The sequence below is a fragment of the Canis lupus genome, chromosome 6, assembly GCF_003254725.2.
Source record: "Canis lupus dingo isolate Sandy chromosome 6, ASM325472v2, whole genome shotgun sequence".
Taxonomy (NCBI): domain Eukaryota; kingdom Metazoa; phylum Chordata; class Mammalia; order Carnivora; family Canidae; genus Canis; species Canis lupus.
Genome location: NC_064248.1, coordinates 61,547,501 through 61,560,649, shown reverse-complemented (window position 1 = coordinate 61,560,649; position 13,149 = coordinate 61,547,501). Strand labels below are relative to the sequence as shown.

Below are 13,149 nucleotides of genomic sequence, written 5' to 3'. Positions count from 1 at the left end.
CCATTTTAAGATAAAATAGCATTAACAATTACTACAAATAACAGGTGACACAAATCCAATTCAAAATACTAACCTACAAAGTTCAAAATGTGAACACCAAGGCACTTTTCAATGGGTAATCATTTTATTGTATTTTTAGAATAGAATAAAAGTTTTTAAAATTATAAATAGCAAAAACATCAAATCATACGGACAAACTTCTCCACATGTAACCCAGAAGAACCAAAACGCAAACTGCTTAAAGAGGAACGAACAGAAAACACTTCTTACTAAACCATAAAAAGATTCTAAATTTTTTTTCTTACTTTTTCATTGTTTCAATCTGAACTTCCAATTCAGTTTTTTCTATTACAATTTTCTCATAATGACTTTTCCAGGCATTGGAAGCTGAAATTGTTTCAGACAGCTTGGCTTCCTAAAAAATACATCAAGTACTCATCTTGTAATTGAATAACACTTTGGTTTTGTGCTCTAAACACAAATACAATACAAACAAGGAAACCCGTATCCTATAAAGAATGGGGCTTTTGATATAGAAAATTTTAGTGTACAACTCTGAATATAGGAAACTTTTAAAGTAAATGCTAATAAAATCTTTATATTAGTATTGTTTTATATGTGTGTAGCAGCAGTAGCAACACAACATTTTAAGGGTGTTAATATAACTATTTTTATCAACCTTTCATAATTAATGAAGATAACTTCCTTCCTATTTCCTGAACTTTTCATTTTGCATTCTATATTTGGAAAATGCTAACACTACATAAGCATCAGACAAGAAGCCCTCTATGATATATACAGAAACTTTCTGAAATTCCATAATTCCACAGCATTAAGTAATGGAGCCTTATTTATTGTAGCTATAATGATGTCAAGCTGCTTTGTAGAGGTCACCCCTGCTGACCTTCAAACACCATTATCGTCAGCAAAGAGATGAAGATTATTGTGGTGGCTATTCCACTTTGAATGTGAGCTCCCAGAGGTAGAGATTTTTGTCTGTATTGTTCATTGCTAGGACCCTGAATAGTGCCTGACACACAGAAGACTCTCAACAAGTAACTGTCAAATGAATCTACTCTTTATAACCCACCTGGTGAGCTATAGTTATTGTGTCCCTGTCTACATTCTAGAGAACAACAAACTCACTGGGAAGACAACAATATCAATAATTATTAATCAAAAGACTCAGAAGTAATAATGATAGCAGTCAGTACTTATTGGGGGCTTCTTTCTGTCCTTCCATCATTCCAGTCACAGAACAAGCCATTTGTTGAGCATCTACAATGTGCAAGACTTTATTGGTTTACATTTTTTTACAGTAATATTGTTGATACATTGAATAAAGTCTAGTATTCTGTTTTCATATTTTATATAAAGTGAATTTTAATTTACACTATGAAGTATATAAGTTGGGCCATATATATACGAAGGATAAGTTGGGCAATATACTATAATGTAAAAATATTTAGAAATTGGAAAGCTCCTCTGAAGAGATGTCCATTAAAAATATACCTGAATGATAAAACAAAACAAAACAAAAAACACCAGCTATTGTGAATCCAAGAAGAACACTACAGCTGGAGATAATAGCAAACAATAAAACTCTCCACATTAGAGGAATAGAAAGGAGGTTAACATGGTAAAAATGTAGGATGGCTAGGCACTGTGCTTTAACATATATTTTCTCATTTATTCACCCCTACAATCATATGAGATGGGAATATTATCTCCTATTTTATAGATGAGGAAATGGAATCTTAGAGAGGTTAAGTACCTCAACCAAAGTCACTAGATGTAAAGCAGATGCGCCTTCCTGTACCATGATCTGGGTTATGGGTGACATGATGCTATTTAAACAATAATGTCTCAAGAATGTTAATGACTCGATTAGCTCTTACCACTCAATATTTTCAGGCATTCAACTAGATCTTATGACTGCCTAGATTTTGAACTTAGTCCTCAATTCTATTTCTCTAGTTAAATTCTTCTGAATGTAGTTCATCTTTAAGTGTTAACACTCAAACTTATAAAATATGAAGTTGCTTTGTTTATACAAGAGTTTATGCAAGTCCACTTTCATTTCTAAAAGCCTCTAATAATTCTATAAGTCTTAATATCAGATCTTAAGAGGTGGACTACTCGTGAGACATTAAAGAGAGTAAATATTTTGTTAATTGCTAATTGAATAAATATAATTCATCAAAAACAACAAAGCACTAAGTCAAGTTTTCAACTTTGTACTACACCCAACGATAACTTTCACATGGTGTGTTTACGTCAGTGAATGGCTTTAAGTGCATTACAGAGTTCAAATGAAGTGAATTACTGAATACAATCATATGGTCTAGTAACATAAATCAGCATTTCCCAAACTGGTGTTCCTTAGAACCAGTTCCAAGAGTTGTTTTGTGGGTAAAACAAGAGTTCTGTGGTTAAATAAGTGGTAAGAAACTCTGAGTTCAAAACTCTTGGTCATACTGTTTTACTTTTACTGAAGGCCTCCTCAGGACTTTTAATATGCGATTGTACATTGTCCATTTCCAAGGGAGAATATGTATGAAGTGTTACCCTTAGTTTACCCTAGATGTTTTGGGACACACTTAACAGATCCTTTAATAAAGTTCCCAAGAAAATACTGATATAATTCAATATGCAAGTGACACTTTATGTAATCTTTCAAAATAAAGTCTAAGCAAAAGAGTGTGAATAAAGTTTTTCTAGTATCAATAGCATTAAGATATTAAGCATTAATATTAAGCATTATGATATTAAGCATTATGATATTAACTACATTAAGAAAGAATGTATATACTTACCTGATCTCTAATTTGGGAGGTAAGGTTTTCCATGTCTCCAGTAAAGTGTTTAAGCCTTTGTCTGTAAATTTTAGATGCCTTTTTTAGAGCTATAGTTTTTTGCCTACTTGATTCTTTCATTGCTACAGCTTCATGCTTATTCTTCCTCACTTGTAAGTTCCATTCAGCTATCTTGGTTTCCAAGCTCTAAAAATATATTAGTAGTACTTAAATTATTTTAGAACTCCAATGTTTGTGTAAACATTGTAAAAATACATAAATAATCTTCCATAGATTTTATCAAAAAATTAATCATAGGATTAATAAAAAGCAAAACAGTAAAGAAACGTGGTTTCCCAATGTTTATTTATAATCAGCTATAGAATGCAAATTTAAAATATGTAAGCCTACATAAAACTAATCCTACTCTTAAAGATATTAATATTGGTGATTATGGTACAAGCAATTTTTAAAAACTTTTTAATTAACTAGAACTTATTAAAATTCCAGATCTAGAATATTATATATACATCATACTAGTTACTGAAGTTCAAAAAAACCATAATTGAACTGGAAACAATCCAAACAAAATACACAAAGCTCAAAGGAATCAGTAGCTCCCTGCATATGTTAGGACTCTTTAGTTGAAATGATAAAGGCTTAAACAACATATGACTGACATCTATAGATGACAAAAGATGTAGACTGTTTCCTTACATATCTCTTTGTGACATAACTAGAAATAGAATATTAGGCTGGGTGGATGATATATGTAATTCAGTGTGATAATTTTCATGCTTTTATTTCAAATCATTTTCAGATTTTGTATTTAAAGTATTTGACTCTGAAATACCTAAGAATTTAGAGACCTGAGATTTTAATACTTTTCCATTTTTTGAAAGTTGTGTAGTACTGAAAAAAAAGCTAAATTATTACAGAATTTAGGTTCTAGTTTAATATTTCTTGGACAATCATATTAATGAAAAAAATCAAAGGAGTCACAGTAAATAACTAGGTTTTTCTATTTAACTCCATGATCAACAAAAACTGTGTTTCTTAACTTCCATTTAAATTTAGATTGAGAAGTACATATTAAATAAGATTTAAGACTAGCCCTCTTTGAAAAGTGAACTCAGTAAATTAAGAGAAGCAGCAAAATACTCTTAGTCTTTAGAAATCTACTTAAACTAAAAATTCACATGAAATGTTTTAATAAGTAGTTGAGGGAAAACAAGTAAGCCCAAGAACAGTACAAGTCTACTTAAGACTCCACAGGAAATACGGCTGTCATTCCTCTATGAAACCACAGGGTGTCATCAGCACACTGTGAATAACTGCTACACTTTGAGTAATTAACCATTTTAAACACCAAAGGTAAAATAAATTTTTTGGAACAAGGTTGCAGTCAGGACTTTCTCACTAGATTTAGCCTATCCCACATTTGAGCACTGTTAGGGAGTATACTAAACTCTCCCAATTATTTTTATCGTCTCAAAATAAACAACTCTTCACAGTCTTTTGCCAAATGAATGGACACCCATTTAAAGTCAACTATCTGCCTTCCCTATTTCCAAAAAACTCTACATGCTGCATATTATGAAGATAATTATCCAGTGTCTTCTAAATAGTGAAAACATTCTATCCCTAATTGTTATATTATGAGGATCTGGAAAGAAAAATGGGTTAAAGTATCTTTGGGCTACTTTTCAGAGAACTACAATGTAATTTAAATTTTTTAGAGACCTAATATAATGAATTGACTCAATTGAGTCAATACTAAAATATTAAATGAGATTTATATTGCCAAATTGAGTTCATTATCTTTGTACTCCCAAAAGAATCTTGTGAAACCTAAATCAAAGAACTAAACTCTGAGCCTCTCCAATTATTTAATGCCTTAAGTTCCAAAATTTGTGTTAAAGGGAAGGTAGAAAAATCAGTAATCTAATGCAACTTCTTGTAATTATTTCTGAATAATAGGATTCTTGTAAAAGAATTTAAACTCAAAGTATTAGCAGAATATCATGGCAAAATCTTAAGATTTTAGTCTTATATTCTTTAAATGATCATATGAAAATTGTTAACTTTAAAAAATCACTTCATTTTTAAACTGAAGAAAATACTTTCAAAAACTTCCCCAACTGCTATTTGAGGACATAATTAAAACTTGTGTAAGATAAATTGTGATAGATGATTATCTGAGGTGTTAAATTACATGTATTCTATTGTATTTACTATGGTACAGTAATGCAATATCAACTCTAGTTCATCTGTAATGCCCTAGGTCACCTATGCAAAGGGCACAGGGAGTCCTTGGGGGAAGTGCTTAAGATCTTGTAGAAGACAAAGGACAAAACTTACATTCCCTGTCAGCCTGCTAAATGTCTCCTTACTGGGCAAAAGTTTTTCGTCCTTGAAGGAAAAAAAAAAAAAACCCAAACATCCCCAGTGCAGTCTTGAAACATGTCGTAGGTTGCAAACATCTGCTATGATTCAGGAGCGCAAAGCAAACAGAAATTTAATACAGATGTCCTCACACTTAATAGGAGTTATCTTTGTACACTTCTTTTCTCCAAGTGAGAATATTGCTTTTTTTCTTTTGGCAAAAATAATGACAATAGATCTAGTTAGCTTGTGTCATGTCATAGCAACCTCAAATTCTTATTTCAAAGTGAAGCTAGTGAAGCTAGTGAAGCTTCCAGAAGAATATTGAAACCACTGAGTTTAAAGCAAAATATTCCCCTTACTTACATTGCTTAAAAAACTGCATCACAAGAATGTTACTCAGTTTTCTAAACACCAAAGCTAAGTAATTTTAAAGTTGCTACCATTAGTGACAAACACAAAAATAATAAACATATACCGAATGCCTACTAAAAGTATGTATTTATGTGTAGATTTTGCAAACAGACATTATATCCCAAGATATTAATAACGGTTTCAGTGTTTTTAAGTTATTTTAATTTTCTCTTTTATACTTAACATATTTTTCACAATAAACATCAATTAACTATATAATGAAAAAGATTTTTAAAAGCTCCATAAATCCTTCCTACTCTAGTATTAAAGAGAGAAACCATTTTTATCTTGGGATTTTAGGACCAAATCTCTAGATAGGCCAGAAATCTTAAGATTTGCCTCAAATATGTATTTCCCATGGCAACACTTAAATTGAATTCTTCCAAAACCACTGAATTCCAGAACTAAGGAAGGGCTTTATACTTGTTCATTAATTTTATCACTTAAACTATAAAAATGACTGAATATTTATAACCTTTATGTATTCTTTTAATTTATCATTCTCTGCTTCCTTTTTATGAATTTGGAACTGTAGTCGTTCATGTACTACTTTCACTGACTGTGAAAAACGGTTTGCTTTCAAAGCATTTGCCTGTAACAGAGAAAACAAACAAAAAGAAGTGTTGATATGTTTCTTCATAATCTCTAACTTTATCCATATTTAGACATGATCTAAAAAGTTGACATAAGCAAAATACCACTTTACATTAACCATGACCTCCCCCATTATAAATTTTATATAAAACCATGGGGCTATTTTCCCCATTTCCCCTTTTATTTAATGGCTCCTGATAATCTTTTAAAAATTCTTACCTATTTTAAGTAAATTATATCTAAAATGTTCCTACAAACCCTAAAATTCCTTAATTTATACTAAAATTAAAAATACAATTTTAAGATTTTATTTATTTATTCATGAGAGACACAGAGAGAGAGAGAGAGAGAGCGGCAGAGACACAGGCAGAGGGAGAAGCAGGCTCCATGCAAGGAGCCTGATGTGGGGCTCAATCCTGGATCTCCAGGATCACGCCCTGGGCTGAAGGCTGTGCTAAACCGCTGAGCCACCTGGGCTGCCCAATTGAAATACAAATTTATTCATAGTTCCTATGTATAGTGATTTATGCCAATTACCCTGACTTAAATACCATAAGAATCTTTTAAAAAGAAACTTTAAGAAAACTTGTAAAATATCCAAATATAAAAACCTTTCTGTGTCTATTTCTGAGGATATGGGGGCCAGGATGGGAAAAAAGGAAAAGAAGGAGTCAATATTAAGAAAAGATGATGAATTAAGCTCAAAATTTGCTTACCTTTTCATTCTGAAACAAACAAGAAAGTTCTTGAATGTAGGTCTCCTTTTCAAGTACCCTCTTCTTAAGATTCTTCAGCAAATATAATGTAAGAGTTAAAAATATCACAATATGGTTAATGTTGGCTAGTTATAAATAAAAATGTCAGAGTAGACACCAAGTATAAAAAGACTTACAGTATTTTCATTTTCATTATGAGTTAGCTTCTCTAACATGCTGGATAAACTGTCCCCTGCCTATGAAAAAAATGTTATAAATCAGTATTGACAAACATATTTCTCTACATAAAAAAGTAGAAAGAATAAGCATCACTTAGAAACTAATATGGACAACCATCATGCCACTTCAGATTTTTTAAAAAGTCATCAGATGGATTTTTGCCTAAGTGTTCCAAATCACTTTTTGTCCACAGGTTATGAAATTGATTATATACTCATTTCTAAATAATATCTCAGACGGTACAATCCAGTGACACAAAACCCACAAAAATCGTGTATACTAAGGAAGCTCATTGTGCTGTTTATAAATAGGTAAAAAATATAAAAAACCTTAACTCTAGCAAGTAAGAATTTTTTTAAAGAATTACAGCATGTTAGTAAAAGAATTTTATGTAGACATTTTAAATGAGAACAAAGAAAAATGTTTATTCATTTTGAGAGTCAGACTCCTGCTTGAGAATGTGAAAAAGCTATGAATTCCTTTCACCCAAAAGCATTTATACCATGCGCATACAATGAATAACTGCACAAACAATTTCAGAGGACTCATGGACTGCATGAAGCCCACTTTTGGGCTCTGCAAAGGTACAGAGTGGAATTGCTTGGCATACACAAATTTCCATTCCTCTTGGGTATAAACAACTTGTAAATAAATGTTCACAGCAATTTTATGCGTAACAGCCAAAAAGCAGAAGCAACCCAAATATCTAAGGAACGGACAAATAAAAATGGAATAGGTCTACAATGAAATATTATTATTCAGTAATAAAGAGAAACGAAGTACTGACATGTGCTATAACATGGATGAACCTTGGAAGGCATTGTGTTAAATGAAAGGCTGGTTATGAAGAACCACATTTTGTATGATTCTATGTACATGAACTGTGTAGAGTCAGCAATTTGTAAAAACAGAAAGTAGATAATAGGGTAAGGAGGGATGGGTGGGGTTGGGAGGTAGGCAAACTTCTAAAGGATGTGGGGTTTCTTTTTTGTGGTGATGAAAATGCTCTAACATTGACTATGGTGATTACTGCACAGTTCTGGGAATATACTAAAAACTACTGAATTGTACACTTTAAGTGGGTGAATTGTATGGTATGTGAATTATCTCTCAACAAACTGTTACCCCCCAAAATAAATGAATGTATGAATGCAATCATACAAAGGAACTTCAATTCTAAGAAAATTTTATTGTGATCAGCTAAAATGAAATATGACAAACAATGAAAAATTTGGGGATAAAAAATACTCAAAGTACTTATAAACATGCTGTTTTTACGTAGAACTATTTGTGAAATGTTAAGAATAAGGTTTGGTTTAATGATTGCCATTTCAAACAAAAATTCAAGAATTATTTCCATTTCAAATATGCCAATAATTCAATTTCTACAGTTTCAGAAATAGTAAATCCGTCAAGTGAGAAATGTATCTATTAGATTAGTGCTTAGGGTTCCTTACTTGTTGGGATTCTGTCTTTCTAAGAAGATGTTCTAAAGCTTGTTTTACACGTTTGAAAGTGTCTAATTCTTTTGTTAATATTTCCTTCTGTTTAGAAATCTTCTTCAAAGAGGATGCAAAAAGATTAGCCTACCAAATATAAGAACCACATACACATTTTAAGATACACCATTAAAAAAAATTTAAAACATACAGCATTAAGACACTTCTAAAATATAATGTTGCTATTATCAAAGAATACTTTATTCTAGTAACAAAATCATTTTTGCATATAGTAAAAGCAAATTTTGCCAAGTTTCTTTGTAGTAAATAGGATCTTACATCATATATTAAAGTAATGAAATCAAAATAAGGACTTAAGCCCTAAGTATTTCAGGCATTTATTTATATAAAGCTAATAGAATACAATCTATTTTTTTTTTTTGTCTCAAACTTTAGTACACTGAAATTTTAGAATACAGGTTTCTATGCCATATAACACTATAGAAGATAGATATATCCCATATCACGGAATATTTTACTTTAAAGTCACTCTGGAAAATGTTGACTCTCTAGTTCAACTTCAGGGAAGTCAAGCACCACGTTATATACTTCCTAGCTTAGCCTCTTAACAAGCGCATGCCTGAGATTATCTTTGAAGAACTGCAGTTAATGACGTAGAAATAAGGACAACTAATAAACCTGCAATTTTTAATATCAAATATCAATATGTGAGCATAACTATATTAAGACATAACACTGCAGTTAATACATAACACTGCAGTTAATACATTAGTATTATGCTAACTGTCCATTTTATTAGATTTTCATAAGTACTCACATTTTCAAAACTAATCTCTTCAACGGTATCCTTAAATAATGGCAAAAATAATTCTACAGAACAAGTTGCCAACTCAGCTTCCTTAAATGTTGCTTCCAGGTCAGTCTCTTCATTCAGTCTGTCTTGCTTTAGACTAATTAGATATGCACAAATAAAATTTAAGTTAAATCTGTCACATAAACTAGTCATACTTTTTATGCAAATATAGCACAGTTTAACTAAATATTACAGTTCCAAAAACTCCTTCCAAAATGTAACAATAAATTGTCACTGAAAATCTGTGAAATTTTTCCTATACTCCCCTATTTTTCTATACTTAATAAACACAGAAAAATAGTTTTTAAAATGTTTAGATATGTAAACACAAAAACCAACAGAAATACTTCACTGTGCTACTTTGTAATTATTTAATAGAATGTATGTGTCTTTTTTACTTCCCTTTCTTCTCCCTATTCCAAATCCGAAAGATTTTTCTAGACCTTATTCCCAAAAGCTTTCTTGAAACTTCCTGTTCTTTGCAAAAAAATTCCTCCAGAGGAACAATAAGCTAAACAAATGGGACACAAAAAACTAAAGCTCTCCAAATCTCAAAACTCCTTTTGAGTCTAAAAAATTTTTGAGAATACTCTATTTCACTTACATTTTTTATATGAACAGAGTTATTTGAAGTCAAAACCTACATGTAACTAGTTTGAAGGAACCTTTTCAGTATTTATAAATAAAATTCCAAGTGATAGGAAAGCATTTTGTCTTTAACAGGCAGCTAGCTAGCTTTCTTTTTCTTTCTTTCTTTTCTTTTCTTTCTTTCTTTTTCTTCTTTCTTTCTTCCTTCCTTTCTCTCTCTCTCTCTCTCTCTTTCTTTCTTTCTTTCTTTCAGATTTTATTCATAGAGACAGAGAGAGAGGGGCAGAGACACAGGCAGAGGGAGAAGCAGGCTCCATGCAGGGAGCCCGATGTGGGACTTGATCCTGGGTCTCCAGGATCACACCCCAGGCTGCAGGCGGCGCTAAACCGCTGCACCACCGGGGCTGCCCAGCATTTTTCTTTTACAAAACGTGATATAATCACTCATCAACAGCTGATGGGAGGCTATGTCACAAAGCAGGCTGTGTTAATTACTGCTGTTTAATGTTATAGGTGTAAGATGCTGGCTATATGACAGTTATCGATTATTAAAAATGATGGGCAGAAGAAAGTCAAGAATGGTTATATATGACCAAATATAACTGTCACTTTAACATTCTAAACTAGAAGCTGGATTATACTACCAAGGTGACAATAATGGTATTTTAAGACTGTCTTTTTATGGGGTGCCCAGATGGCTCTATTGGTTGAGCATCTGCCTTTGGCTCAGGTCATTATCCCGGGGTTCTGGGATTAGACCTTGAGGCGGCTCCCTGCTGAGGGACCTGCTCCCCCTACTCCTGCTCTCTCTTTCTCAAATAAATAAATCTTTAAAAAATTAATTTAAAAAAAGACTGTCATTTTGGTGAGCAATGAGTCATATAAATAGCGACTGTATTCCCTATTCTTTCTTTTTTTTAGAGATTTTATTTATTTATTTATTTTTGTGGATGGGGGGGAGAAGGAGAGGGAAAGAGAGAATCTCAAGCCAACTCCCAACCAAGCATGGAGCCCAATGTGGGGCTCAAGCAAAGGATCCTGAGATCATGACCTGACTGAAATCAAGAGTTGGACACTGAGCCACTCAGGCACTCTGTGAATACCTTATTCTAAAAAAGAAAGCAAAATGGGAGAGGTATTTGTTATATAACAATGTTCCAAATAAACAGTAAATAAGTACTCATCAACTCCATTTCCAATATTCCATACTATTTCTATTTTCATTTACTTTAGTTATAAGGCTTATTATTCTAATAATTCTCAATAGATAAGGCATTTATTTTTTATGCTTTAAGATTCCAAAAAACTAGCCCAATTATGCTAAATTAGTACATTTGTAATCAGGTTAAATAAATATATGAACTGCTAGACTTGAAGAAGATACTCTTGAGAGAATGCTGTATTTCAGTCAAATAATTTACAGTATGGACAAAACATAAAATGTAAAATCAGAAAATTAGATATCTCCTGCCATTATTAAGAATACCAGCTGAGATGACTTTCACTGGCAGCCTGTGGTAAATGTTCATTCTCTGGTGTAGTTGTAAAATGAGAACATAGTTCTTCTGAATGACTTCCATCAACCGCAGGCTTCTCCATAAATTTGATAAATGGATTTAGAGTTGGCTTCCACAACGACTCCTCCTCCTAAGCTGAAAGCTAGGAAATATTTTAGTTATTAAACTTATCATTTCAGTAGGTTCTTTTTACTGTCATTACCCTATAAAATAAAAATCCTAAACATGTTAAAGAATAATATTTTAGAGGCAAAATAGAAATTACAACCGCTACTCATTGTGATACTAATTCAGAAAGTGTCAAAACTGCATTACACAACCATTCCACAATTGCCAATTCCATACACAGTTTCCAAAAGGCCCATTATTTTCCATATAACCACAATATAGAAATTTTTATTAATATATTTCTTAAGTATTATAATATCTTAATCCAGTCAAACTAGAAAAGAAATATAAAAATATGGGTAACTCTGATCCTTAGTTTCATTATATCTACCCAATAGGAAATGTATGTTCTGTATGCCTAGAATAGTAGAAATTTAATATACCTTTGAGAGTATTTGGCAACAATTGCTACAATAAGATTAAATTATTCTTTTCAAAGTAGACCTTACAAAATTAATTCATTCCTATTTCCCAGCTCAATCTAGGATATTCTTTAGTGATAATGAATAGACAGATGATAATACTTTTAAGTTTTACTATTTTCATTCCAACTTAGAGATGTCATTTTTCAACTGTGAATACTCATGAATTTCTTCAGAACTGTTCCATTTTGGGACACCTGGGTGGCTCAGTGGTTGAGCATCTGCCTTTGGCTCAGGTTGTGATCCCGGTATCCTGGGAATCAAGTTCTGCAACAGGTTCCCCACAGGGAGCCTGCTCCTCCCTCTGCCTATGTCTCTGCCTCTCTCTGTCTCTAATGAATAATAAAGTATTTAAAAAAAAAAAAAAAGGAACTGTTCCATTTTAAGTAATGAATTAGTGCTTTAGCAATCATTAAAGCTATGTTTTCACAACTCTAATATCTGGTGTCTCCCTGAACTTCATTTCATATTTATACAAAATCAAATACTATATTTAAGATCTTCCGCAATTTTTCAGAGATATTTCATGTCTTTGTAATTTATTTTTCTAAATCAGTATTATATATTTGTTCAAGAATTTTCAATACTGTAAGTAGATATGAAGAAATTATAGATTGAAAATTACTCATATTTTTAAACGACACTTTGAAAGTATCTATAAAAATGCATTTATTTTTGTCTGAAGGTTCTATACACCACAGAAACAAATATTTAGGATAGAGACCAAAGAAAAGCATGCTCATATTTTTGAAATACCAGCAACTTATGTACAAATGAAACTGCTAACTAATCTACTGATAGTCTAAGATGATCTACTAGAATGCTGCAAATCTGAAACATCTGTTAGTAGGGCGTAACAATATTTTAAGTATTTTGAGCTATCTGAAGTCTTAAAGAATTAAAAAGATAGATGGATACACAAAATCAATGAAAAACCAAACCTAAGAGTGAAGAAGAATATGATCTGGATAAGTCACTGCAATCAACAGTACTATCACCTACTGATCTGTTTGGTTCC

The 13,149-nt window shown here is 31.9% G+C and overlaps 1 protein-coding gene across 12 annotated transcripts in view; it reads right to left on the bottom strand.

Moving 5' to 3' along the window:
• Window positions 1-13,149, bottom strand: part of ODF2L (outer dense fiber of sperm tails 2 like) — a 120,138-nt gene that overhangs the window by 18,709 nt on the left and 88,280 nt on the right. For 9 of the 12 annotated variants that reach the window (XM_049111725.1, XM_049111724.1, XM_049111726.1 and 6 more), the window contains 8 exons: window positions 11,511-11,683; window positions 9,401-9,533; window positions 8,581-8,709; window positions 7,081-7,140; window positions 6,905-6,976; window positions 6,070-6,186; window positions 2,817-3,002; window positions 306-415 (listed from right to left, as the gene is read on the bottom strand). In XM_049111725.1, coding sequence (XP_048967682.1) covers window positions 306-415; window positions 2,817-3,002; window positions 6,070-6,186; window positions 6,905-6,976; window positions 7,081-7,140; window positions 8,581-8,709; window positions 9,401-9,533; window positions 11,511-11,623 — 920 coding nt within the window. In that variant the 5' untranslated portion in view covers window positions 11,624-11,683. The remainder of the gene's footprint in view (window positions 1-305; window positions 416-2,816; window positions 3,003-6,069; window positions 6,187-6,904; window positions 6,977-7,080; window positions 7,141-8,580; window positions 8,710-9,400; window positions 9,534-11,510; window positions 11,684-13,149) is intronic. The other 3 variants (XM_049111727.1, XM_049111729.1, XM_049111730.1) reach the window with 3 other exon arrangements.